Source organism: Trachurus trachurus (genome assembly GCF_905171665.1).
Source record: "Trachurus trachurus genome assembly, chromosome: 24".
Lineage (NCBI taxonomy): Eukaryota > Metazoa > Chordata > Actinopteri > Carangiformes > Carangidae > Trachurus > Trachurus trachurus.
The window spans coordinates 25,188,450-25,215,864 of NC_139910.1; the positions used below are offsets into that span (position 1 = coordinate 25,188,450).

Here is a 27,415-nt window from a genome sequence, read left to right on the forward strand (position 1 = left end):
TCTTTTTTTTTTTTTTTTTTTTAGAATTTGACCACTTCTTCCTAGAAAATGTTTGAAGGTTTTTGGAGAAATTGTACCACTTTTTTCCAGAAATTTCTCCATAATATTTCCAAAAATCCACACCATTGGCCCTAATTTGAATGTAGAAAACTTTATTCAGTCTCGGAACAAATGGTGTTTGCTTCAAAATTTTGTCCTATGGGGGTCCGTGGTCTAATTTTTGTCAATTTAGGGGTCCTTGATGTGAAAAAGTTTGAGAACCACTGCAGTATATTAGTGTGACATTAGACTGTGCAGGGAGTGTGTAACACATGCTGACAGAACAACAATGCACCTGAGACAGAGCTCTGCTGGTCCCTGTGCACTGTAGACCGGCTGTAGTCAGAGGAAAGAGAGGTAACACCGGCTGCTGGATCATTGAACATGATTGATTGAAATTATTACATAATCAATTGATACAAACTGTTGGCTTTGTTTACAACCTGACCATCTTACTATCATGTTGCCCCCTTAGATGTTGTAGCAATGTCAAAGTGTTCCCAGATCTCAGCAATTACTTCTCCTATACTGTCGTCATGTTTGACAGAAGTGACAGAAACACTGAAAGGGCGACATAGTGATTGCCCACAGTGATATTTCTGTTTTTGCCAAAGATGTAATTCCCACTTAAGCCCACAGCAGGACATCTTTTCAAAGATAATGTTTAATCAATATACAATTTACCAAGAGTAATGTTCACATAGCAGGTTTACAAAATAAAAATTGTGCATTTTGAGAACTGAGCCTGAAGAGAAGCTAAGTTCTGTGCCTCAGTCTCGTTCTTCTATCCAACAATATGATATACCCACACTGATCCTATACACAGCAACGTCTGCATCAGACTCCTGCAGCTCACACGTGTTCAGTGTGTGTTTGCGTGTGGGCGTTGAGTGTATGTGTGTGTTCACTGCTTTGTGTCTCCCTTTCTCTAATTATTCTCCCCCTCTAACGCTGCCCTGTCAGATCTCCGAACTTTTTCCTTTTTTCTTTTTTTTTTTTGTCCCCAAATTCCTTTTTTCATGCGTGTTTCTCATCCTTTTCCAGTCGGTGTTCATCAGTGTTGCGCATCTCTCCTACAATCCTGTGTACTTTTGTGACAACCCACATTACTGGAGGGGCTTGTCTTTGTTTAGTGAGAGGGTTCCAATTTCCTTATATAACACTCCGAATCCCTGCGCTCTTTGATTTTGGATTACATGATCTTATTGCGTGAGTTTGAATCTTTGAATCAAAGCGTTGCTAGACCGAGCTGGGCAGAAATTGTGCATCACACTTTTGCCGGAGCTGGCCGAGGTTCAGGCGTTGTCTCAGATGAATGACCATTGGCCTAACTACTCTGCTCAGGCCTCAGGGAAAGTTTGTCTCTCTGTGTGTGTTCCATGCTTTGTGGTGGGGTGATCATAATGAGAATGGCCTTGTGTTCATTTTCAGACTCGCACATGCAAAAAAAAAGACCTTCATCCATGCACGGCTGCACACAGCGTTACGACTCTCACAACCTGAAACAGGCACATCGAAAACATCTGCCAATCTTTGTCTTGAAATACGGACAAAACAATTCCTCGGGAGCGAGATAAATCCCCACGCCTCCCCGGGGCCAAACATGATTAGCCCTATCAGAGACACAATCTCTGTCGCTCTCAGAACTCAGACTAAGCTGAAAGTAGAAGCCGACAGTCTAATTCATCCTTTCAACACCATAAATTTCAGAGTCGACCTGATAAATGATGAATTTACTCCCTGGCTTTGTCTGACGCGTGAGAGAGAATGGAAGGAGGATAGAGAGAAAGCAAGCGAGAGAAACAGGAGGGACATGGGTGAATAGAAAGAGAAACGCAGCCACTAAGGGAATACAGAAGCATTTAATGGAGTAGATGACAGGAATAAGTTGACAAAAGGGAGAAACAGCTGACATATAGACAGATGTGTAGAGAAGAAAAGAAGAGAAAGGGAGCAGAGAGTGAGTAGAATGTAGATAAATGACACCAGAATCGTGGCTGCAGCTGAAGAGGCCCGATTCAGCCGAGAACTGCAAAGCGAGCTGATTGCACCGGAGAGAGACAGAGGGAAAGAGAATAGAGGCAAGTAGATGAAGGAGCAGAGGAAAGCTGGGTGGATGGTGGGCTGGGGAGAAGGAGGGAATAGAGAGAAACTTGAGAAGATGGATGAATAGCCAGGGAAGAGAGGAAGAGAGACAAAGATGAAAGTCAGGTGTAGATTGGAAGGGAGGTGGGTGGTGCAGGATATTCATAACCAGGGGCTGCAACAGCTAGCTACGGTGTTGAGCTGCAGAATGATGATTTTTGGACAGGCCTGCAGTATATCAAATGTACTTATCATCCCCAAATGGAGAAAATGCCAGGAGTATGTCACGGTAGCCATTTTCACAGTTTTGATGCACTCTCAGCACCGGCCCTGTGATGGAACCCCAGTGAGATTAGTCTGGCAAGCAAACTGAATAAAACGAAGCAACAAACCAGCAGACGACTGTCGCCGTGCCAGGGTTTGTGTTGACTGAATAGCTGCCACCAAACATTTAGACATTGTTTTGGCTGGGGGAGAAAAATGGTGAAGGCATGCATTAGGGCGAAAAGACACACAACAAACAAACACGCAAAAAAAAAACTGTCCAAAAATTAGCTGCATCATTCAATAATATGCAGGCCTTTTTAGCTTTGAATTAAACCATTTAACTGTGCTAATGCATGCTTCAAAAACACAGTGTGCACCAGCAGATATTCTAAGACATTTATTGCGGAATTGAAATATGTGATTTAATTATTACTTAAATTCTGATTGGGCAAAGCCTCAGGACATTGCCTTTCTCTAATTTGTTTTTTTTCATGTGTATGCAGGGTCCATTGTTCATATTTAAAAGCTCAGTCAGACGGTATGCTATGTTATGAGGGTCTTTGAAGGTCCCTGAAAAATGGCTGCCTAAAAATAATTCATCGTTTTGACCTCATACTAAATTATACGTAACTTTAACAGCAATTTAAGATGACAAATACAACTGTAGGATGACAGCATGTCAAAAAAAATCCTGATTACATTTTTTTATTTTTATGGGGACATTATTAAGCAATCAAAAGAACTGTAAATTAATTAACATACAAGGCCAAACTGTTAATTAACATGCAAGGCCAAACTGTCCTTGATTAGCAAGACTCTAAAATTTAAAAATTGAATAAAGTATGATCTCTAATGAAATTTCAAAAACAGCTCAATAAGATACTAAAGTTCATGTGTAATGCCACAGTAGAATATGTTACTGCTTGCCAATATCACCCACCATGACACCAAGCTGCAAAAACAGTCCACAGCACACACCTAATCTGAGTGTAGTGAAATGAGCGAGGGTTTGTTTTAATGCCTTTCAAGTCAACTTTATATTCACACAAAGAAAAATGTGTTGCTTTGTGTTTAAAAACCTACATAGACTCACATTCGATTGATCCCCCACTGTCTGATGTCCTGCCTGGAGATTTAGCTTCAAAAGCAATTAGACTGTAAAGAAGTGAAAATTCCATTTTTATTGGCTCCATATGTTTGATTTATATTTTCAATTGTCAAAAATATTCAGAAAAGAGAAATTAGGTTGTCTTTGATTAATATTTATAGTCAGACTGTTATGAAAGCAAAATAAGAATAAACATACATTTACATACAAAACAGTCAAATTATCCTGGTGTACATAGAAATCTAGGTGTGTGTACGGATTTAGTTTCCAGTAGCATTGACTGTGTGATGGTGACAAAACATCAAATCCATAATGGCACAAAATTGCACTTTCCTCTTTCCTCCTGTAAACTGAAAGACTGATGAAAACTGTTAGAGGAAATATGTGTCCACTCTGCTTGGGGAAAAAAATAGAAACAAAAAACCTTGAAGGCAGAGTGATTTTATAATAAACAATCGTGCTTTTATTGGCAAGGTCATCTGTTCTGAAGTCACCTTTAGAAATTGAATATCAAATTGACAAAATGGAGAGATTTTTCTCATTAGTTGGACAATTAGCTTGTGGTGTATTCATTATAGGGGGACTGTCACCTCATTAATCACCCAGAACAATGTAAGAGTTATACCTGAGACCACGCTGTTAGCAATGCACAGCAAGCTGAAGCCCCCCCCTCTCAGTTCCAGATGTGATTTCACTCCGGCTTCATAACAAAGTGAGGCTGCAGTTGAGCCATTTAGCAAAAAGACTGCAGTGATGTTTTGTAGATGCTGCTTGCCCCCCCCTCCTCCCTGGTGCTCAACCCTCTCCCCCCCAAAACTCTTAACCTATGAGTCCGTCCCCTCTGTTTCACATACAACCATCATGCCTCTCTGTGTGGCACGTGTCCAGAGAAGAGCGTGTTTGTTTGCCACCCGTGAACCTGCTGGAGATCAAAGGAGCGGGGAGGGAGTCCTGCTAGTCGCTGATTAACCTGCTGGCATGCTGCACACACGGTCCTTTAGCTCCTTGAGCTCCCTCGCAGCCATATCCACACTCCCTCCCCGCTGGAAAAAAAAAAAAACAGAGCCCTTGGCAGGTTTCTCTCTGAATATGAAAAGGTAGAAAGGGACGATCAAAAGATAGAACTGAGAGATGTAGTGTAAAGGGAGACAAGCTTGTGATTTACCTAACTACTCTGGAGCATAAGTGGCTTATAGAAATGTAATATTTTAATGGAATTACGGTGGATTCACGTCACAATTTCAATCAGCAGGTCGGTCTATATGAATTAGATGCTTTAAAAGACCTAAAGGTATAGGGATAAGCCTGATGTCAAAGCTCAGTCAGGTGGATTTCAATGAGCATGAGGCCTGGTTTCACTATAATCACAGGGTCCAACAGCCAGAAGCCCACTATACCTGTGGTTTCCAACAGCTTTGTGTGAATCAAAATGCTGGCACTCACAAGTTTGAATAGCTGCCTGTCTGAGGGTTAAGGCTTGGTTTTAGGTTTGTGTTAGGTTAATGGCCCAGGGAATGCATTATGTCAACAATGGCCCCAACCAAATATAGTAACACAAGGATGTGTGTGTGTGAATGATCATCACCTGAGAGAATAGCAGCAGCCAAACTGGCAACATTTCCAAGACTCCATCTTTCTCACTATTATTATATGAAGCCTTGCCCTTTCAGTCGTGTTATAAACGACGCCGCACCAGCTCCTTTCTTTTTCCCACCTCCAAATACCTTCCCACCTGGGGACCGAGCAACACCACGGCGTCATTCATAATTCCATAAAGCCTTTGTCGTACCTCAAAGTGTTTTGAAAACAGAGCCGTGCGTCTAAAAGTTGTCGACGTCGAACAGACAGACTGGCGGTGGCTCTCAGAGGGAACGCTCCTGTGATTGTCAGACAAAACATTGCATCTCGGCGCATGCACTACGAGAAACCCTATCATGCCGGAAATAATATACACACAACATTCCCTGTAAAAGCGAGTCTATTATCTTTTATTCCCATGTACCTGGAGCACGTTAGCCATGGTCTCAGAAGAAGGGAATGTGGCAGCTGGGGCGCAGCGCTTTCTTCTTTTTTTTTTCTCTTTAACCCAAAAGGCCTCCCACCACGTCAGTAATGATCTCATTTGTATGCATTGTCCTCTTCAAATCTGTGTCACTATGGGACTTCCCTCCCAATGGGTCCGCAGTACCTCAAATTACCACTTCCTCCTCTAATGTTTCCCCCCTGCAAACCTGCTGCACAGCTCCTTTCCTCTAAATGAGCTGCTAAACCAAAGCATTCATTGGCCCTTGAAATGTAAAAGCGGGTGGTGTCCAGTGGGAAGAATTAGTGCACATAAATTACCTCCAATTTCCTTCAGAGAAAGTCAGTTTAACCACTTGATAACCATCCTTTTGTCTTTACAGTGAAATATGATGAATGTATTATAGGACATGTTAAGTAGATGTGATGTGTTTGCTGTGTTTTAACTCTTGTTGCAGGTTATTAATGCAGTTTAATGTTTCCTTGACTGCAATGGAAATGTGCTGTGCTTTTAATCCATAGATATGTTTTAATTATGATGTGGAGTGTGTTTTTTTATATATATATAAATATGAATATAAAAATTTAAACTAAAGCTTCCTGGGAGAAAAAAAAAACATCATAAAGCTTCTATAAATATTTCTAAACCAAGATAAAACTCATTATAAACCACTGTATAAATGTGTGATGTCTGTTGCTGTTGCCAACTGTTTCAAGCTGTTTGTTAAACTTTCAAACTTTAAAGGCAACAGCGACATTGAGCGCTATCAAATGGCAAATAAGAAAATCCCGTTCAAATATACCCGGCCAGTAGAAGATTGGCTTCAGGAGAAAGGTAAATCTTTATGGAACTTCTAGAATGTTTTTCCTTTGATTTTCTGTCATTTCATCGGCTTGTTCCCCTTCGACCTCTGAGAATGAATAACCATCCCTTAAACCATTTAAAAAAACAAGTTAAACAGTAAACCGTACTCTTTGTACATTTTATTTTCCTTTTGTTTTTATTTCCTATTTTCTTACCCCCTCTTTTTGTCATTGTCATTGTTTTCAATTCTGTTGACTCATGGTGTCCAGTTAAAGGGACTGAGAAAGAGATTTTTTGTTAAACGGTGCAGCAACAAGATTTAAAGTATCAAGTGCCCCTAATCTTTTGTGCAAAATTGACTTGGAGGAGGCATTATCTATGCTGCAACAGTAGGCCGATTGTTTTGAGAGGAGAATTAGCTCCCTTGGCTCAAATCCTCTGCAATGTTTGAGAACAAACTAATCAGTGGGCATATCCCCCTGAAAACTTTCCAAACAGCAGGTACTTTTCCCTGCTGTAATTTATCTGATTGTGGTTATACACATCGCACACTATGAAAGTCTCACTTGTTTGGCGATGGAGAGCTAATTGGAGCCCTTTTGACGCAGAGCAGCACAGTGAGCCTGCCCAGCTGCACTGAGCCACTCATAGAGTTGTGCTTTTCAGTCACAGAGATTACCTCGTCTATGTTTAACACATTTTGCGGGGATCGAAAGAATCTTCTCCTCTTTCCTTTTTTTTCCGATACGTTTTTTTCAAATGTTCCTCCTTCGACATAATATCATTATAAACTGCATTTAAAGTTCATTGCACATAAACATCTTAACCTGATTATAAAGTCCCTTTAACAACCGCTAAAACACAGACAGGTCTGAAGAATCCCATTACTGCTGCATGCATGACTCCACACGTGCTATTTTCATTTTTCGCTTCTGTGATATGAATGTCCTGTCCCTGTCATTCCATGCCCAGTGTATTATGTATTATAATTGTGCAGATGCCGCGAATGTAACAAGCTTGCCGTGGTGTGTGTGTGTAAATTATACAATGAGATTTTTAATTATGATTCCTGTATTGTGAAAGTTGTGTATTTTTCTTTTCATAATTAATGCATGAGCCGCGTGTTTTGACAATGATATTTAGGCTTCTCCTAATGAAATCCACTGTGACATGTAGTGAGTGTGTATTGCTCCTACTTTATCATAATACGCCAAAGCCGGTATACATATTTATTAATCATTTTCCTGCATGAGTCCACTTGTTTTGTCCAGAGAATATTAAGAGTTTCCTTGGAACATGTTCCAGCATACACTCCCACACCTGCATGTGTTCACTCCTTTACAATAATGATGCTATAGCTCTATAGTGTCTGTTGTTTCCAGCATTAGACTCTCTTTCAGTGGTGCCTTTTCTTGTATTATATAAAGAAAAAGCCTTCCTACTATAGACATCTAGCTGCAGTCTTATAAAAAGAACAGAAAGTTGTCATCAGATAGCTACATTCTCACAGTGTAGATGCATGTCACATCACCATAACAGTTTTAGTTCCATCCACTCTCATTTAATCAAGCAGTAAAGCATAATATAAAGTGTTCACATACATATTTAATCTTTTATCACTGCATCTAGTTAGGCAGTCACTGGTAAAGGTGGTGCATGTCAAACTGTAGTGTCTGCAGTGTCTTCTGTCACTTCACATTATTCCTTCCTCCTGCTTAAACCCACATTAATACCCCTCCCTCCCTCCCTCCCTCCCGCGTCAGGCCGGCAGCTGACGATCTTCAACACCCAGGCCACCATCTCCATCGGGGGGAACGACCGGAAGCGGCCCTACCAGGGCCAGCTCTCCGGCCTCTATTACAACGGCCTTAAAGTCCTCAACATGGCCGCCGAGGGCCACGTCAACATCAAGGTGAACGGCAGCGTGCGGCTGGTGGGAGACGTGCCCGTCAGCCGGGGCGCGGCGCGCACCACCACCTCGGTGCCTCCGGAGATGTCCACCACGTTCATCGAGACCACCACCACCCTGTCCACCACCACCACCAGGAAACAGCGCTCGCCACCCACTATCCAGGTACAGCAGCAGCTGACGGGAAAATTTGGAGAGATTCAGTGCAAGTGTGTGTGTGGGGTGAGGGGAGGGGGGGGGATGTGTGTGAGAGAGAGAGTGCATCTTTGTGTGTTTAGCTGTGTTTTCTGGTGCAGAAGTTAAAGGCAGAAGTTAACAGCTGAACTGTTTCAACTTCGACCCTCTGTGTGATCCAGCGCTTGAAAACAGTAAAACCGAACAGAAACACAGCAGCTCTTGAGATTGTCAAGAACTACAGTGCACAACATGCAGAGTTCACCATTTATCGTGCCCATAGTTCTGGACCAGATCTTTTAATTGAAATCTAAGTAAAAACCCAAATGTATTAAGACTGGAGCACTCGATAAAATGCAGATATATTTAGCAACAACTAACGTTTCGACACTTCATCATCTTTACTCTGATGAAGACGCACACTGCCGTCGAAACGTTAGTTGTTGCACACCTTTATTAAATATATCTGCATTTTATCGAGTGCTCCAGTCTATTTTCATTTGGGTTCAGTCCCTGCGTAGTGACCCACTTGACTCCCACGCCTCAATAATCTGTCCTGGTCTGAGAGCAGCGATTTACTGGTTTGGCTGAAGCGCAAGAGCTCCCCTCCCTTTGGCTAGGTAAAAACCTATTTTGATAATTTCAGATTATCATAAAAGATGCATCACATTTTAGGAGAGACATTGTTTTCTTGCAGAGTTTGATGAAATATGACTCATTTACAGTATCAAACTAAAGCCAGCAGGTCGGGGCTGTTGCCAGCCACCAAGCTCTACTGGGGCACAACTCAGTCTGAACTGACTTTGCTTAATTCTTTAAGCATTAAAGTGTAGCGCCTACATGACATTTATACTGGGCCACAGCTCCAGTCTAAGGTGACACCGCTGCAGCAGGTAGTCTTAACTTATCTTATTGTAAATGAGCACAAAGACAGATAATATGGAAGAACAGCTCTTAGCTTTGCACTGTCATGAGGTAAATACATGTACAGTTCATACCATTTAGTTGTTTATGCCAAGTAAAGTATGCTAACTTATATCACAGTGATATTAGTCGTATATCTTACTTTGTGCAAGGAAACAATTGGTTGTATTTCCCCAAATTTAGAATTATTCCTTTAAAAAGCCTAACTGGTGTTCAGTGGTATTTTTCCTTGTGGGAGACTTGGATACTTCAGCCAGTGGCTTCCTGACTTGTGTTCTACGCAGCTATCTGAGGGCTAAGTGTTTTGTTTTGTTGATAATCAGGTTTCAAATGTGACAAAGTGAAATGTTGAAACAAAACAAGGGAGAAAAAAAACCAACCTCTTTCCACTCCTCCAGTATTTTATGTGTTTTTGTGGCTGAGCGTGGGTGGACTGTAGCCGCGCTGCTTTTTTTTCCCCTCAGCTAAATCACTCAAGGTCAGGATACTGTATTTCTCATCCTATGGAGGATTGAAGTGCTGCCGTTCATTGAGATGTGCAAATCCGCCGTCGCCGCTGCTCTCTTTCTCCACATTTCCCTCTCCCTCTCTCTCTCTCTCTGGCTGTGTCTGTGTCCGTCTCTATCTGTCACTCAGCCGCTCCAGCCTAACACAGGCCTTTCTCCAATACATCCTGACTCCGAGCCAATGAATGTTATGCCGTGCCAGGAAAGTAATCACACGGAGCAGTTCTTTGACACCCAGAGGACAAATTGAACCATTCGTTGTTCATATTAAAGCAATAACTCTCCCTCGCGGGTGAGACGGGGTTGTAGAGAGAGAGGGTGGATTGGTGGACATCAAGCGGAGGGGGGGGGGGGGGGGGGGGGGGGGGACCACTGTTATCAACCCCCTTCACCTCCACAGCAGATTGCCTGGTGTGCAGCGATGATGGCCTTTCATGTCAGTGTTGACACTTGTACGTCTCTATCAGCGCAGGTGTGGGGAGGCCAGAGCCAGAGCCACTAAACACCCTGTGATTTGGACTGAGCTGACACACACACACACACACACACACAGACCGGGTGTCAAGCCGTACATACATGAGGTTGGAAGTTCTGGAGCAAAAGTTAAAGCAAGTCTGTTTCTGTGCCATCGGAGACCTGCAGTGATGATGATGATGATAATGATAGAGCTGAGATATAACACAGTGTCGTCTCCAGCTTCATCAACAAGGTCACAACAGATAATAGAAAGAAAGAAAAACATAGTATGTCTTGGAAAATGTCATTTAGTGGCAGAGGCTATTAATATCAAAGGAAGTCAATAAAAGATCTGTGTGCAATGAAATGCTTTTATATGAAGCGCTCTCCTTTCCAAGGTTAAATGATGAAGTGATACCTCTTTTGTCAATACCCGGGATGCGGCTGTTTGATGCGGACTGATGATGCGCTTTCGTAACGTGGCGATAAAAATTTAGAGTTTTGCCCTCAACTAACTTTTCACTTCATCTCCGTGCTTGCCTCTCAGACGCCGCCTCGTTCATTTTTTTTTTTCCACAGGCTCCCCGCTCGGTGTCTGCCTTTATTCACATTGCGGTGTCACAGACTTTCATTTGCCAAGGCCCTTTAATTTTACAGTACCCCAGTTGGCTGTCAAACACCGTGGTGTGAGAGGGAAAGGGAGAGGACCGGTACCAGTCTGGCAGATTTCTCCTCCCCTCGGGGGTCGGGGAGTTGAGGGAGTTGAGCTATCATTAGTGATGTATTGCAGCGCTGAAAGAGAGCTATAGGCATCTGACACAGTGTTTAAGGAGCAGAGTTGTGTGTGTGTGTGTGTAGACCAAAAAAGGCATCTTTTCACACGTCTATTTTTGGTCCACTTCGCCACCACTTCCTTGTTTTTCCGAGGTGAGAAGTGGCGATTCCCCCGACATCTCGGGATCAGCAGAAAGAAAGACAGGGGTGGGAAGTGGAGAGAACCAATCTCACGCTTAATTAATGATAGCTCTACAGGGACGCACCCACACGACACACACGTTCCCTTTTCTTTTACTCTCTCCGTCTCGCTCTCCGTCTCCGTGTTATTTAGCCACTCTGTGGGTCAAACGGCCGACTGAAGATTAGCGAAGATGAAAAAAAAAAAAGATTGTTATGTTTTCAAGGCTTCACCTCATCTCAACCCTGACTGAGTTAACGAACCCAGTCCTGATTATTTCTGTGTCGAGTTTGAAAAATATGCTTGGAATTTAGTAGATTAATTGGAAAGTTTAAAAAATGTAGAACAGAAACCAGAAGCTGATGAGGCTCAACAGCCTGGTGGCTTTTAAAAAACACACAGATCAGGGAACATCTAAGGACAACGTGACATTTGAAAGCATCAGGTAAATAAGTATTGTGATAATGAGGCTGTCATAACATACTCTAGCTTTTTTTATACATTGCACCTCCTTTTGTCCTGAAAACCTATTTTCCCGGTCGCTTTCTTTTTTTTCCGCCTCTGAGCAGTGTGATCTTACATGAACACTCTGTTTTCTGACAAAACCAGAGCAGTTTTTCCTACCTCACATCACAGGCCTTTGTTTGTCTCAGGGCTCTCTCTTCTCATTGGCTTCAGGTTTTTCTGTTCGGAAAATCAATGGTGTCACAAGTGCAACAAGTAAAATCTTAATGAGAAGGTGACAAGAGTTGGTCTTTGTGAATCAGATGTAATTAAACCACACTCACAGAGTCTTAATCAGTCATAATGAAGATGCATTTTAAACTTTATTTTGTCTCAAAGTTTTTTAAGGGCCTTGATATCTTTAAAAGCTCTGCTTCAAGTCGGATGTTAGAAAATAAAAAAAATAACGACGGTCGTCTTTATCCACTTAGTCACAATCTGCCGAATCTGTCCGTCTTTATCCTGCAAATAGCGAGAGGTTTTCAGTTCGTCAGCCATACAGAGTGTTTTGTAATCTGGTTTTCCATTAAATGAAATCTACTGCAGTCTGAGAGACACGGTTAACGGCTCTACACTGCAACCACTGCACCAGCGATTGTCAGGAGCTGCCACATCATATCCATTTCTTTATAGACGTTATAAATGGTCTGAGACCTGGCATTAGATATGTCAACAAGCTGCCTCCCCCTGAAGATCGTGCCCACCGCCCACCCTCACTCTCGCCATTAAAAAAGCCTGCGCATCTTTTGAAGATTCGACCTGAGTCATCGTTCTGTGTTTCATCCACTTAGCAGCTGGAACATTTCTTTGATCATGTGCCTCAGAGCGGGGTGACTAATGCTAACCATGTTAGCTTCAGCTGCCTGCCCCTCCACTCGTCCCCATGCGGAGCCGTGATAATTCATGCACACAGAAATGCTAACATAAGGGGAATGTAATTTTTACTTGTTGCACTGCTATGAGATTTGCACGCTGAATTTGGTATCTTTAACATGCACAAGTAAAAAGTGAGGAGTTCACTGTAAACAAATCTCACACTTCATATTCCCTTTCCTCCTTTCTATTCCATCATCATAAATATTGTTAGTGTTTTATCGACTTGGCAAGAGAAGTAAATGAGGTCTAGGAGAGGAGTAATGCAGCGGTCAATATATAAACAAGAATAATTGCGTAAATATTGTGCTATTATAAACCTGTTTACTTTATTTTACTCTCACAAGGACCCCTGAGTGATTCAGGATTCAAGACTTTTATTTGTCACATGCAGTACTGTATACTCCTGGTGCAGTGAAGTGTTTTTTCACAAGCTGTGCAAATAAACTCAATAGAAATCTGCAACTTGAACAAAAAGTGCGAACAAATAACTAAAATATTGTATCTCGGACCCGTACATTAGATTAAATAATAAAACAGAATAAATAACCAAGACTGTCAGACAGCAGTATCCCTTGGAGTATTGTTATGGGCAAAGAGAGAGAACACTGAACCGTCTGTTTAACAGTCTGATTGCGTGCAGAGTGTTTTCAGCGCGAGCTTTCATGCTGCAGAGTGGTCCGCCTGACTTCAGCAGCTTTAACAGTTTATTACTGGGGTGACTGGAGTCCCTGGAGACCCCGAGAGCCCTGACCAGACACCGCCTGCCTGGTGTAGATGTCTTGAAGGGCGGGGAGTGGAGTTCCAATGGTGTGCTCAGCTGAGCGCAAAACCCTCTGCAGTGATTTCTGCTCCTGGACAGAGCAGCTACCAACCAGGCCAGCCATGCACCCACTGAGGACGCTCTCAACAGCTCCACAGTAAAAAATGTTTTCTGGATGTGAGGGGGCGGGCAGGCGGGCGGGGGGAGTTTGAACTTTCTCAACTGCCCGAGGTGGTAAAGTCCTCGCTGGCTTTTACCGATCGCTGCGTTCATGTGTGCGGTCCATTTCAAGTCCTATGTGATGTCGACTCCGAGGTACTTGGAGCTGCTCACCCACTCAACGGGGGGTCCTGTTGATGCTGAGGGGGGTGTGCTTCTTCTATTGAGCTCCCTCTGAAATCCATAACCACCTCTTTGGTATTGCTGATGTTAAGAGGCAGGTACTGTAGCAGGCCCGGCACCACCGCACCAGGTGGTCCACTTCATCCAGGTTGAAACTATTGTCATCCCCTGAGATCTACCCACTAGCAGTGTATTCTCCACAAACTCACAGTCAGGGCTGTGCTTGCTGCCATGCAGTCAGAGGTGTAGAACACATACACTACTCATAAAAAGTAGCATGAACTTTTTATAGGGATATTCTTGTCAAATATCCCTATAAAAGGTTCATGCTACAATGATATTTTATCATGAAAGCCTTTTAGGTAGAAGGATGCAATGGTCATTTCTTTATCTCAAACAAAAGCTAACAACAGTGGCCATAATACAACAAACATCTCAATGTCTCAACTTGATCAGTTTGATGTGAAACATTGAACAATGTGCATTCAAAGGTTTAGAGAAGGTTAAATTAAAATCACCTGTAAATGTTATAGTGCATTTTAGGTGCATTCTGAAATTTAATCCAAAAGCCAAACATCCCTAACTTTTTGTGGTAGTGTACTGTATAGCAGCAGGCTAGGAGCAGAATCATGTGTGGCCTTTGAACAAAGCCCTGGGGTGCTCCAGACACACCGTTGAGGGAGTCCTGACACCCTTTGGGGAGGCTGCCCTGCGTTAATCAAACAACTTGCTGTCTTTCTAAAAAGTCTGACATTCGCTCTTTTGACAAATCCAGTGTAAGTGTTTGTATTGATATTGAACGGCTTAATTATTTTGGACACATTGTGCATCCCAAAAAAATTCCGCTATTAGCTTGCAGCATGAAAAGTTGATAAGGAGAACGAGAGATGAGCTTTTGTTCAAGTGTAACTCCACCAATATACACATCAAATCCTACAAATCTGGTTAAAATCATAGTACAAAGGTGTGATATAAAGCTAAAGTTAATGGTTCCAGAAGCTGCCTAAAATCAGATAAATTGCTTAGAGTGCTGTAACATGATGGTTGGAAGACTAGACTGCAAGTTTGATAATGAAGAACATCTAAGGGTGTGAAGTGAGGAAGACATGAGTTCACCAGACTTCAGATCAGGATGGGGCTGCTCTGCTGCTTCACTTCTGATAATCTTGTAACTGTCCTTTTTGACAGTTCCAAGAGTGTGTGATGCTTAATGAGAGGAGTGTGACAAGTAAGTCTTTTTGTTAAGCAAATTTATGCTGCTAGATCCTTTTGAGTGCTGTCATTCCTCAAGGCAAATTGCTGCTGTTGATTATGACTCCCACTCAAAGGTGATATAAAGATCTGCTTTTTGCTCGTAGTATTTGTTTTTTTCTTCTGGTTAGTTGTTTTTTTTCTTGGTCAACTTGGAATATTTGTAGGCTGCCCGTAAGTAATTGCTATTACACAGATTTCATTCAGGGTTGGGGAAGAATCACAATGAACTAAAACAGGTATAATACAAGTGTTTACCTGAGCTTTCAGCTCTGTGGAATTGTGGTTGAACCAAAGAATGGATTTCACGCTTGCCAGTTTGACGTATATAGTCATTTTGGGAATGCTCATTTATGCAAGGGTCTTGTGGGAGATCAGCGTCTCTCGTTCTCAATTAACTCGCGCTGCTGGCCTGAGATGTTTGGGAACAATTAGGACGGGAGGCTGCAATCTAGAGTACCGTGGGGGAAACCAGCTGAAGGAGAGACACTGAAAGTGATTTGCATGGCTGCCGTGTTAAAGAAATTGCTCGCGTCCATCATCTTCAACTGGCCTGGTGCTCAGGAGACGGGAAAATGAGAGGTAAATTGTTTGTAGTTTAATTGGGCTTTTTTTTCTGCTGAGAAGCAGGGAAATAATGCCATAACTATGCGCTTGGATAGACTTTCCATGATGACAATAATATCACATTGAATGGAGACGGATTCCTCTTTGGCTCAGTGTGATTTCTGTATTTTAAGATGATTTTCAAGGTGATTCCGATCAACAGTGTTTGGAGAAGAGTTGGAGGACGATTTAGCGAGACGGGGAAACATGCAGAAAAGGCCAAGAACCAGAATCCATTCACACTGCTGCTAGATAAGATTCAGCACAATAAAGTTGCCATAGTGCCCACTCTCCCTCCACACTGTTTTCCTCAAGTTGTCTATTTTACACTGTCTGTCTGATGTTGCTTAACGCCTGGGGATATATGATAATCACTGATTTATTCTCTCTTCAAGAGGTGGTGAGCAGGGCGCTGTGCAGCACGCTGTTTGGCTCCATGTGGTAGTCTGCTCGATGATGTTTGATGAGCGCGGTGTTCATTTGTGTGTTCATCTGCTCCCATTGTGTAAGCACACAGGTGTGTGTGAACAGAAGTGCATGATGTAGGCGGATGCGCCCCTCTCCTCCACCTGCTGTCAGTCGTCTTCCCCCTCTCAGTTAGTCAGTCTCTGTGATCGGCCGCCCTCACAACCAGCGCCCAGACCTGTTGCTAATTGTGTGAAGGTCAAACCAGTAGACAGGTATTCCTCGGGATGTTTCCTCTATTCACTGCTATCCTTCTTTCTTTCTTTTTTTTCTTTCGTGGTTTGTACCCCTCTTTCTCCATGCTTTTTTTTTTTTTTCTGGCCCCCCCCCCCCCCCCCCGGCAGCAGACACCAAAGCTCCCAGTGAATTGTGGCAGAGGAATGCTGGAGGTCCGCTAGTTGCTCAGTAGGTCCAATTAGCAGACAGCAGACTGATGGGGGCCCTGCTGGTGTGTGGCTCATTAGAAGGATAGGCACACACACACACACACACACACACACACACACACACACACGTCCGTGCACACACATATTTTGCAGTAGGATCTCTTCATCTTTTCCCCACACACCTGCATACAAACACAACTGATCTGAGCTGCCGTAACTCGCATAAATTTGCACACGCACTCGCTCACAAAATCAGCTTGTTGCTGCTGCTGCTGCTGCTGCCACGGCGTCTCAACACAACACAACACAACACAACAGAAGCACAGTGTCGGGACTTTCAGTGCGTGCTGCCAAACAATTCGCCTCCTACCATCAACATGACAAACTCATTCCGGCGCTGTCATGGATTGTCTGTCTTCTGTGTCGCCGGAGTGTGTTTGCAACATTGTGATTTCCTTTATGAATTTTTCATGTCAGCTCGGTGTGCAGGAGAATATGTACATAGAGCTACTTCCATTAGATGTCTCTGTGTGAACATGTTTGTAGATGTTCACAATTTCATGTCTGTAGATTGTGTTCCTGTGTGTGTGTGTGTGTGTGTGTGTGTGTGTGTGTGTGTGTGTGTGTGTGTGTGTGTACTGTATGTGTGTGTGTGTGTAAGCTCAGGAGCAGTTTGTCTCCCAGTGTGTGTGAACCAGCAGCTAGCTCCAGGGGTTTTGAACCACAGGAGTTTTTGTAATGGATGTCCCCCATGCCTCACAACACAGCTTATATAGATCCTGCGGGAATGCATGTGTGTGCGTGTGTGTGTGTGTGTGTGTGTGTGTGTGTGTGTGTGTGTGTGTGTGTGTGTGTGTGTGTGTGTGTGTAAACCTGCTGTATCGTTGCTCTCAAAGGGGCAAGCAAACAGCAGCACACATCGGTTACACACACAGAGTGCAGTCTGTTTCTGAGCTGACCGGCAGGACATCAGAACATGCTCTGGGTGGTATACACACTCACTTCATGCTGCGCTGCCTCCAGAAATGGCTGACTGGTTATAAACAAGATACACACACCCAACTAAAATCTCAAACTGAAACCACAGAGCTAACACTGCCAGCCAGCCAGCCAGCCGCTGAATAATGCCAGTGTTTAGTCAGTTCCAACCATGCAATGCATTTCACTTTAAAGGGATAGTTCAACATTTTGGCAAATTGGCCCATTGCCATAATCTCTATAGTCATAGCAGTGGGTTCGTACCTTTAATTGTCGGTGCAAGCTATTTTTAGAACGGCGGAGCAGAGCCGTGAGCTGCTCAGAGCTACGCTACGGAGGCTAATGGGATTTCTTGGTTTCCCTCATCAAACTCATCAAATACACAATCCAACAACTCCAAAACGCTCTGGTGGACAAGTTGTGACTTGCACATTCACCACACTATGAGATAATAATGGAACGTTACGAGACAGAGTTGTTTTCGAGGTAAATACAGCGACTGCTTGCTGAAAAACTGCCCCTGAAGGCAACGCACATCAGCAGTTTTGCATGAATTACCTCTAAAGCGGCTCCATCACGTAACGTTCTGTTATTTTCTCATAACGTGGTGAATGTGCAGGTCACAACTTGTCCACCAGAGCGTTTTGGAGTTGTTGGATTGTGTATTTGATGAGTTTGATGAGGGAATCCAAGAAATCCCATGAGCCTCCGTAGCGTAGCTCTGAGCAGCTCGCTGCTCGGCTCGGTGGTTCTAAAAATAGCTTGCACCAACAAATAAAGGTAACGAACCTACTACTATGACTATAGCGATTATGGCAATGGGCCAATTTGCCAAAATGTTGAACCATCCCTTTAATAGATTGCGTTAGTCAGGAGAACTTTAAATGTCTTCTAATTATTGTACAGCATATCTATCCTTGAGTTTCACAGAATAACTGTGGATCAAAAATCATCCCAAATGTTATTCAGACCTCACATATCAAATCCAGATTCTCCTCCTTTCAGTACAAATGTCATCTATCCCCGAGCACATGCCAGCAGACTTACATGGATTATCAAAGTGGAACAGTCGGTATTAAATCCTGTGCCAAGCCATTTTTTTTAAAAAAAGTTGTGAGTGTGCTCCAAGATCCCACACTCTTGATGGTGTTTAATTAACTTTTTTCCAGCACAACGGTTCTGGGAACAAAACTGTTATAGAACTTTAACTTCCATTGCCAGCATTTTTTCCCTTAACACTACAAGTTACTTTATATCAGACTTGGGAAGTTGCTGCTTTCGCAAAAGCTGCAACAGTCAGTTTACACTTTCTTGGCACAGGAGATTATTCTAGCTGTTTCTTCTTGTTTAAGGTTAGTTTACTTTTTGATGTTTTCCATCAATATTTTAATATTGTGGGAAATGTTCTTATTAAGGTTGCATGAGACACTCAATATTGATGTCATCCCTGTGTTTGACACCAAAGTAGCTTGGTGATCTTATTAGCTTAGCTTAACATAATAAGTCTTAAAGCAGCTGGAAGCTATGTCGAAGGAACGTCTCTAAATATTCATAAGTGCTACATTTCTATGGCTGAAGTAAAGCAAATCTCCTAATACCTTTGCTATTCCCAGGTATATAGAAATATAATTTCGGAATCACATACCTTAATATGAATAATATAATAACACACAAAATAGATAGAAGTAGTGACCATATAATATACAGTAGAATAGAATAGAGTCGATTGGCCTCAAGGGGAAATCGATTGTATTCTATTCTGTTCTATTCTATTTGTATCTATTTTGCGTGTTGTTATATTATTCATTTTAAGGCATGTGATTCAGAAATTATGTTGTTTCAAACTTTATTGCTACAGTGAGATACATTTGTACAATTGTGTATAGCCTGCAATGGTTAATATTGGAAATCTTGTAATGTCCATGATTTGAATGTGGGTATGCAACAATGGGACTATGATAGGTCATGTGACCAAAAGACATTTGAACATACCTGAGAGTACCGGAGGCGACACTACACATTCGCCACAAATAAATCACAGTAGAGTCCTAACAGTGTGCGATGGTTGCTTATTAGTCATCTTACACTATATTTCTATGTATTTATAGAATAAATTGAATGGATATATGATGAAGTGAGACAAAACCAACAATATTTGTGTAATAGGCAGGGATCGTAATCAACAGCTATCTTGTAGCCAAGTTAGCATTAGCATGGTAGCGTTAGCTAAAGAAGAACATGGAAAATATTTGGAGAAGCTCAAAGACGTATCTGTGTTTATTTATATTTTATTTTTGTTAGGTTTGATGGATGCAAGTTGCTTTACACTAAGCCATGCTATAGGCTAAAGCTGTCAAGCAGATATCTTATACACCACACAGACATGAAAAACGGTAACTTCAGGTGTGTTTGAGGCGGCGCTCACAGAGCTGGTGACTTACTTCACCGTGGGGAGCAATGAATCTCTGCCGACTGCTGAACTGTGAATATATTTGCTGCCAGTCTGTGATATGCACTTTGAGTGTGTGAATTTATGTCTGTATGTGGGGGAGAATGAGGGAGACTTCCCAGGGTATTCAGGGATCTATATATGCATTACTGTATCTGTGTGCACAGAATACACCATGTGTCTTCCAGAGTCAATAGGACTTAATTAAATATGTATCACACAGACACAGCCTTTGATGTTTCACAGCAATAATGTCTTCTGTTTCATTGCTCAGCTGAGCTGTTAGCAAGGCCCAGTAATGTTTCTCCTTTGTGTCCCTGGAGAGTCGGTGCAAACTACAATGAAACCTGTTGCTCTTAATAGCAATGAGCGAAGAATAATTGTGAGGATTCATGAGTCTGCGTGCGTTCCATGGGAAGTCATCCCATATGCATGTAAGCATGCGGTGGTACTGCGGGAGGGCTCAGAAGTACGATATTTAAAAAAAAAAAAAACATTTCTCTGTTGGTTAGTGATTACGTTTCAACTTTCATCTTCTAAAAAGAGAGTAAATCGAATGCTTAATTTGGTTTGTGCTCATTAGGAACTGAACCCAAATGGGACCTCTGGCTAATTTGGGAAACGTAAAGCTGCCAGCATCAGCCATTACATAACACCTACATTGATTTGGTATTACAGCCTTGAAGTCATAACAGTCTTTGACTGTGAGAAATATAGCAATATTGAAATGGATTGAAAAGGGAGCTGAGAGTGAAGTCCACAAGGAGAAGGTACAGGGTCCGATTGCAGCTACTTGCTCCAGACTTCACACATTCTCAATAGAAAACCAATAGCCCTCCCAATTGAACATATCGTCTTACTTATTGATTGTATTGTTCACAATTAGTGAGGTCAACTCAGGTCTATTTATAAAGCCCTTTGACTCAGAAGCATGTCCCAGTCAACAGGCACACAAACACAAGCCTCCCTAGATTTAGCTAATCAGCAACCATTCACACTAACTCATTAGTATAACAAGATACCATTAGAGCAACATTGTCTAACATGTATTAAGTTTCATTTGTGTTTCAAATTAGAGGGAAAAGAAAAGTGCAATTCATTGTGAAACGCTTGGATTAAGTGAGTATAACAAACTGCTTCAGAATGAAATTGTTTTATAAATCCAACACAGAACTGATGTAATCAGACTCATTCAAGCCTAGTTAGAACACTGTATGTATATTCATGAGTATAACACACATCCAACAACAGATCACAGCAGTGAAGACGGAGAGTTTAGATGATGTTCACCACAGAGCAGCTCATACTGCAGCACTGCAGTGATGTAGCACTAACAAACTAAAACCAAAAAAAGAAAGTGAACATGTGGCAGCACTTAAAATCCAAAGGATCATAATCTGACAAGTGCAGATGTGCCACTGTTCGCTCCTCTGTTAAATGAGCTTGTTCTTGTACCCGTATCATCTTGGATTCTAGTCTAGTATGAGTAATGTGGACTTCAATCCAGAAAATTACTTGGCAACTATTTAGGTATTTGATTTCATAATTTAAAAAGTCCACGTGTTCAGCATTTAGTGACTTAGTAAAGTGAATATCTTTGTAGAAAACAAGCTATTGTGGACACAAACTCGAAAACTGTGGTGAGAATTTTTCATTATCTCTTGGCATTTTATAGAAAAAAAGGTTCCTGCTGTGTCTCAGTAACCTTCAGTCAGCACGCTCACATGTAGTACACTGTGGACACCGTGTCCTCACTGGCACGGTGCATGTATTGTAACAGGGCAGTGTTGTCCCAAATCAACAATGTCATTGTGCGGTCACCGTAAATGATGATGACAACACGTGTCTGTGATTGGCACCTGCCAAAACATCTACAGGTTGCTTCTGTCAGTTTAAAGGTGATATTCAATTCCCTGTGGCATGTGACTTAAACACTGATCCATCATCAGCTCAGCATCGGTTTAGTCTGAGGCTTAACTAAACCTGAACATATAAACCAGGTTTATGTAACAACATTTTGTGAGAAATAAGTCTGATTTTCTCAAGTTATCCTGGTTGAACTCATAATTATGGTTCAGGAAACACCCTCTCTGCTGGCCTTCAAGCAGGAGTACGCTTCCCTTATTTTCATTTAGAGGAGCAGTCTCAGTCAGTGTCTTTTTGATCCTCCAGTGAAATGGAGCCCTTTCCATTTCTCTTTCCTCCCCGGCGCTCTCATCTTCTCTCTGCGTCGTCTTTGGTCACGGTGTTCGGGACAGCTCGCCACCACATCCATATGAATTCCTGACTTCCTCTTTGAAGGGAGAAACCACAAACGTGGTAACACAGACCATCACTCAGAGCTGTAATCGCTGCTCCAATTTCACCTGAGAACATCATGGACTTGCATAGAGAGAGAAAATTTCCCCTCCGTCTCTTGTCTGCTCACCTCACATGTCTCTCTCCTCATGTCTCCGTCCATGTGACCGCGTCTGATTCTCACCCGTTCTTGTGTTTTGTATGCGCACATACATGTTTGTGTGTGAGCGTTTTGTCACAGGGTTTCCCTGATGACCTTGTACACTGCAGCAGGGGGGTGATTAAGGATCAGGGCCAAAGACCATTTCCTTTTCCATGGGAAGATGAATGACCCTGTTTGGAAGTGGCTGCCTATGGCCTCGGGGCAATTAGAGTTTGCTGTGAGCCAGCAACCCTCGCTGTTCTGTGTGCAAAGGCAGGTCCTTGAGAGAAAGAGAAATACTGGCACCTAACCCATTCTGCTGAAACCAACACCACGGTGATAGTGAACAAATTAAATGCATTTTCTTTTTCTTTTTTCCCCCTCCTTTCCAGCTGTTTGCCTCCTGCTCTCCTCACCCACCTCTCCCGCCCCTTTTCAATTTCTCCATAAACCTGGAAAGAAAAAAAAAAGTGCTGACTACAGGAGGCCACTAGGAAAGGCCCACCGAGGGTACTCATTCGCAATATCAATATTTGATCTTGGAAATCATTTAGCATGTGGCTCACAGGGTCCTACATGTTGATTCTGCTGCTCATTTCGCTGTAATTTATCCACCGCATTGACAGAGAAGGTTAACAGCAGGACTTTCTGTGCTGCTTGTGTTCTCCCGCGTCTTTCAATAATATGGTTACTAATGAAGATTAAACATCGAGATCAAATGTTTTATTAGTCTCACCTCTGTGTGTTATTTTTAACACGAATCTCTGCTTCCATTTCCCTCCCCTACCTTTTCATCCTCGCTATGTTTTTCCCTGATAAAGCATCTTATCTGTCACAGAGCAGGGAGCATGAGCAAAAAGAGTTGTGGCAGCCTATTGATAGGGATATGGCCCAGCGCCATTGATTCCCCTTGTAATACAAGCCTCTCCCTTGTCGGCCTGTCAAAGCCCAGATCAGACATGATAACGCGCACATCAGACAGCCGTCAATAGAAAGGCGAAGCTTCCGCCATGGAGATGACTATCTTATTTTGGTGCGAGGGCTGCTGGAGTGGAGGAATGGGAACTAGCGAGATAGCGAGGAAGGAGAGGATGAGAGTGGGAGTCGGTCCGACCTCTGATTCCTGTCACTTTTTGGGGGCGATTTCTCAACCTGAGAAATAGTCTGCAGTCTGTATCCGCCGTCTAACGTGTGTGACATATTTCCAAGGTGACCAAGAGGCACCTTGGGCAAAAAAAAAAAAGAACTTGCTTTGAATTGTGTGTCTTTGATTTGCCCTTGCCTCTGCGTCGTCACTTTGATCTCCGAACATGCAACCATATTGGATATCCATGGCAACTGACTGCCAGGATAAGGCGCTTGAGGAAAATTGATTTGTTTGGGGTTTATTCCCATCAGTGCTAAAAAAAAAAAATAAAAAAAAAAAATCAGCTTTAGCCATTGGGCACTTTGGCATTGTAAATAAACCAAATTGGGTTTGATAGCAGAGCTGTAATGTGGATCTATAATGTTGTGTCTCTTCTTTTATTCTCCAAAGCCTTTGTTTCTCCGTATCCTTCAGCCTCCGGCCACCAAAACATGTGAAGGTCATTAGTTATGATAAGACCACGGTTTGTTCAGGAGCAACCTCCGTGTGCCCTCGCTGATATTATGACTCAGTACTGTACTTAAGCATGTGATATACCCCCCCCCCTCCCCCCTCCCCGCCCCCCTCCTCACTTCACCTCTGGAAGACACAGCACTGTTCACGCTCATATTTCATGTCGTGTTTGTAACCCAGAGGCCGTGGCTGTGTTTTAGCCTTTACACTGCTTTTACTGACCCAGGGGAAAACTATAGACAGTGGTCGAGTACATTATGTCTTTCTTTCCCCCGCCGAGCACAAGCTGTTGCTTTGATGTGACCGATCAAATCACCGTCATGCTCAGCAGAATATTCAACTGCAGCCAGAGCCGCAGATGCAGCAGCTGCTCTTGTTATCGTCCATGTATTTGAAGAGTTTCTGTACAAGTCGAAGCACTGGCTTTCATATTCCTTAGACAATGGTCGTCAGCACATTATTAAATTATGGCCTGTTTTAAGACACTGTCAAAATGTCTCGTTAGTTGTTTAAATTAAAACAATTCTAGAAAACGTACATGACATATTACAAAACTGACAGACTGTAGTGTTGATTACAAGGCTGTTTATTATTTATACAATGATGTGCATCCTACAGTACAATGTCTTTTTTTAAAAGTCTGCAGTAGCTTCTGTGCAACTCTCTGCAAGGACATATGCTGTAATGGCAAGTAGTGATGGTTTAGCACCACAATTTGCTTCAACCCTCCTTCCTGTTTAATGTTAATTTTTGTTGCAAAGGCAATTACTAATGAGAGCTCGACAGCTGCAGCTGCAGCTGTGACAGTGGTTTGGGGTTGAGGAGTTGCATCATCTTGTACTGCCATGGAAGATTGTGGATGTTTGGATCGTGGTTTTGGTCTCAGTTTGTTAGTTAGACTATTAAAAAAACTATTTAAAACAAAATATCCCTTTTCCTCTGTTGTCTCGCCCCCTGTTTGAGTCAGGTGGACTGCCCTGTGCAGGAAAAAGTGTGGCTCTGCTGTATTGAATAGTGGATTTGATTTCACGGTGGAAAAAATCTGTCAGACATCAGTTGCATTCATCTGCTTGACACAGCAGAGTGCTGCAGCCTGCACTCCTACTGCTGCTGCTGCTGCTGCTACTAACAGATTTATACACAGACTGTGCCCAGTAAGGAATATATGTTTGACAAAGATAAAGCTTATCTCGCATATCAGATCTTTGATGTATTGGGATCACATAGGAAGGTCCAGAGAAGACTGGAGGAACAATTACCGTGACTAAAAACCATGTGAATCTATAGCTGGGCAGATGAGTGTTGTTTTAAATGTCTTAAGCTCGAGTTCCTTTTTTATTATAGGTCAGCTCTAGGTTCTATACTAATACTATGAGAGTATTAAAGCCTCAGTCCACAGAGAAATGTGGTATGTATTCAGAAACTGAGCCGTAAACCAGTCGTCAAGACCTCTGTAACATTGTGATGTCATTTTGTTGTGATGTCACAACAAAACACTCACCACTCTCAGCCCCCGGCTACATGGACCCATCACACAAACACTGCAGGTTTTGTGTTCTTGGAGAGTTTATCTGAATTCTGACACATCTTTATTTAATCTCTGAGGATACAGCCAATCAAATGAGAGTATCAGACCCTCTCAGTTCTGATTGGCTGACAGTGACCTGTTACTAGAGCTCCAGAAATAAGCCTGAGAGAAAAAAAAAAAACTACACTGCGATGGTTTTTGATTCGCAAAAACCACACATACTGTATATCTTCCTATGGACATCAAAGCTTCAAATATACTGGAAAAGTGTAAAACATGAGACCTTGAGGACAGACTTGAAAAATACGACCACATCCTTTACAAATGAAACAAAGCCCACGCACTTTAACTCATATCTGACATTTATTGGCAAACCCTTTCTTTCTACACCGCTCCACCAGTCTGCAAGTTGTAGTCAAATTCCTTTGCATAATAAATTTTAAATCTCCTCTGGACTGGCGTCGCCCCCCCTCTCTCTCCTGTGGTGAAAAAGTTTTTTGTTTTTTTAATATGTGTTGTTTGCTAAGCGTCAAGTTTATTGTTAATCAATCTTGCAGCCTCTTTGTTGACTCTGAGGTCAGGCCTGACTGGTGATGTAGCATACACTCCATTCACTCACTCAGGTAATTGCAGCTTTGCCTGTTAATGGTCTCTGCATTGCTGCTGGCTGCTTCACAGTAGTCCGTCCAAGACTTTTCTGATTAAGCACCAGAGCGGCTTTGTCGAGGCCCGAGACCGCCCAGCGTCCGCCCGCGCGTTCCCCATTTTGCTCGTGTCAATGCCGTCAGCTGTGAAACTAAAAGCTGTGTATTTTTGAGAGTTGTCTCCCAAGGAGGCTGTCTATCTCTATCGATCGCCCGTGTGATCCTTTTAGTTGATGTGCTGAAGTGGTCAGAGGTAAATGCTGTTTTAATGAAGTCTGGCTATTGATCCGACTCTGGTGTTTGTTTGTGTTGTTAGGAATTTGAGTATCTCTGAAAAGCAGGGTAATCAGGATAATCAGGCATGATGCACATAGCCTGTGAGTTTTTATGTCCTCAAATCATCCTGTATGATACGCATTCTTCACACACAGGAAGTGGAAGGCATATGCGCAGATATTATAGCTTCCCACACACCCTCCCTGTAAATCCCACCACCCAGCCTCTCTTCAAATGACGATGAGAATGTTTGTTGAGAATAATTACACCAAAAAAGAAATCACTTTGCTGCCAAAATATATCCCACTCTATGTTATGGAGATTTAGACAGAGAATTGGATTTCCCCAGCTGTGAAATCAGTTTTTGTAGTCCCGCTGGCCAACCGCATCATTATGCTTTACCCCGCTGTAGGCTCCCATCATTGCACAAATGCAGCCTATGCCTTTTCCGCTCCATGAGCTCCCTTTGCATTTACAGCATCTAGCCTCATGCCATATGTTATTATCGACGTCTCTGGTCAACTGAGAGAAGACTGTGAGCTCCGTGTGTCACTTCATTGGCTCTGCATTAGCCCAAATGCGGAAAAATGGCACCCTAAGCCCCTCGTGAGAAGCACTTCAATCTGAACCATTGTGACGGGCTGAGGGAAGGGGGAGGAGGGTAGATCATGTGTTTATGAAAAAGTGAATCAGGCGCACATCTAGTGAATCTACAAATGTCATACATCACACTTCAAAAGCCCTCTTCACTTTCTGTGAGTGGAATCAAAGTTGCCTAGATGAGAGGGTCTCTTACTACGAGTCTGTAGATGATTTTCAATGAATTGAAAAGTGAATACATTGGAGTATGTCCTTCTACCATTTAAATGCAACCTTTACAATGCATGAGCTGAGGCGGCGACTCCTCTGCTTCAGTGTGGATAGGCCTGAAGATGAAGTGCTTAATGATTTTCTCCTTGCAGGAGTTCTGCAGTGCTGTGCAGGGCTTTGGCCTCTGCTCGCAGACGAGTCAAGAGAGCACAGAGATTATAAGCATTTGTGATGAGGCTTACCTCCGGGG

The 27,415-nt window shown here is 42.7% G+C and overlaps 1 protein-coding gene across 1 annotated transcript in view; it reads left to right on the plus strand.

The window, feature by feature from the left end:
• nrxn3b (neurexin 3b) overlaps positions 1 to 27,415 on the plus strand; it is a gene marked incomplete at both ends in the record, with an annotated part of 315,810 nt that overhangs the window by 274,039 nt on the left and 14,356 nt on the right. The window contains 2 exons of the mRNA XM_084000441.1: positions 6,267 to 6,356; positions 8,090 to 8,400. Of these exons, the coding sequence (XP_083856567.1) occupies positions 6,267 to 6,356; positions 8,090 to 8,400 (401 nt within the window). The remainder of the gene's footprint in view (positions 1 to 6,266; positions 6,357 to 8,089; positions 8,401 to 27,415) is intronic.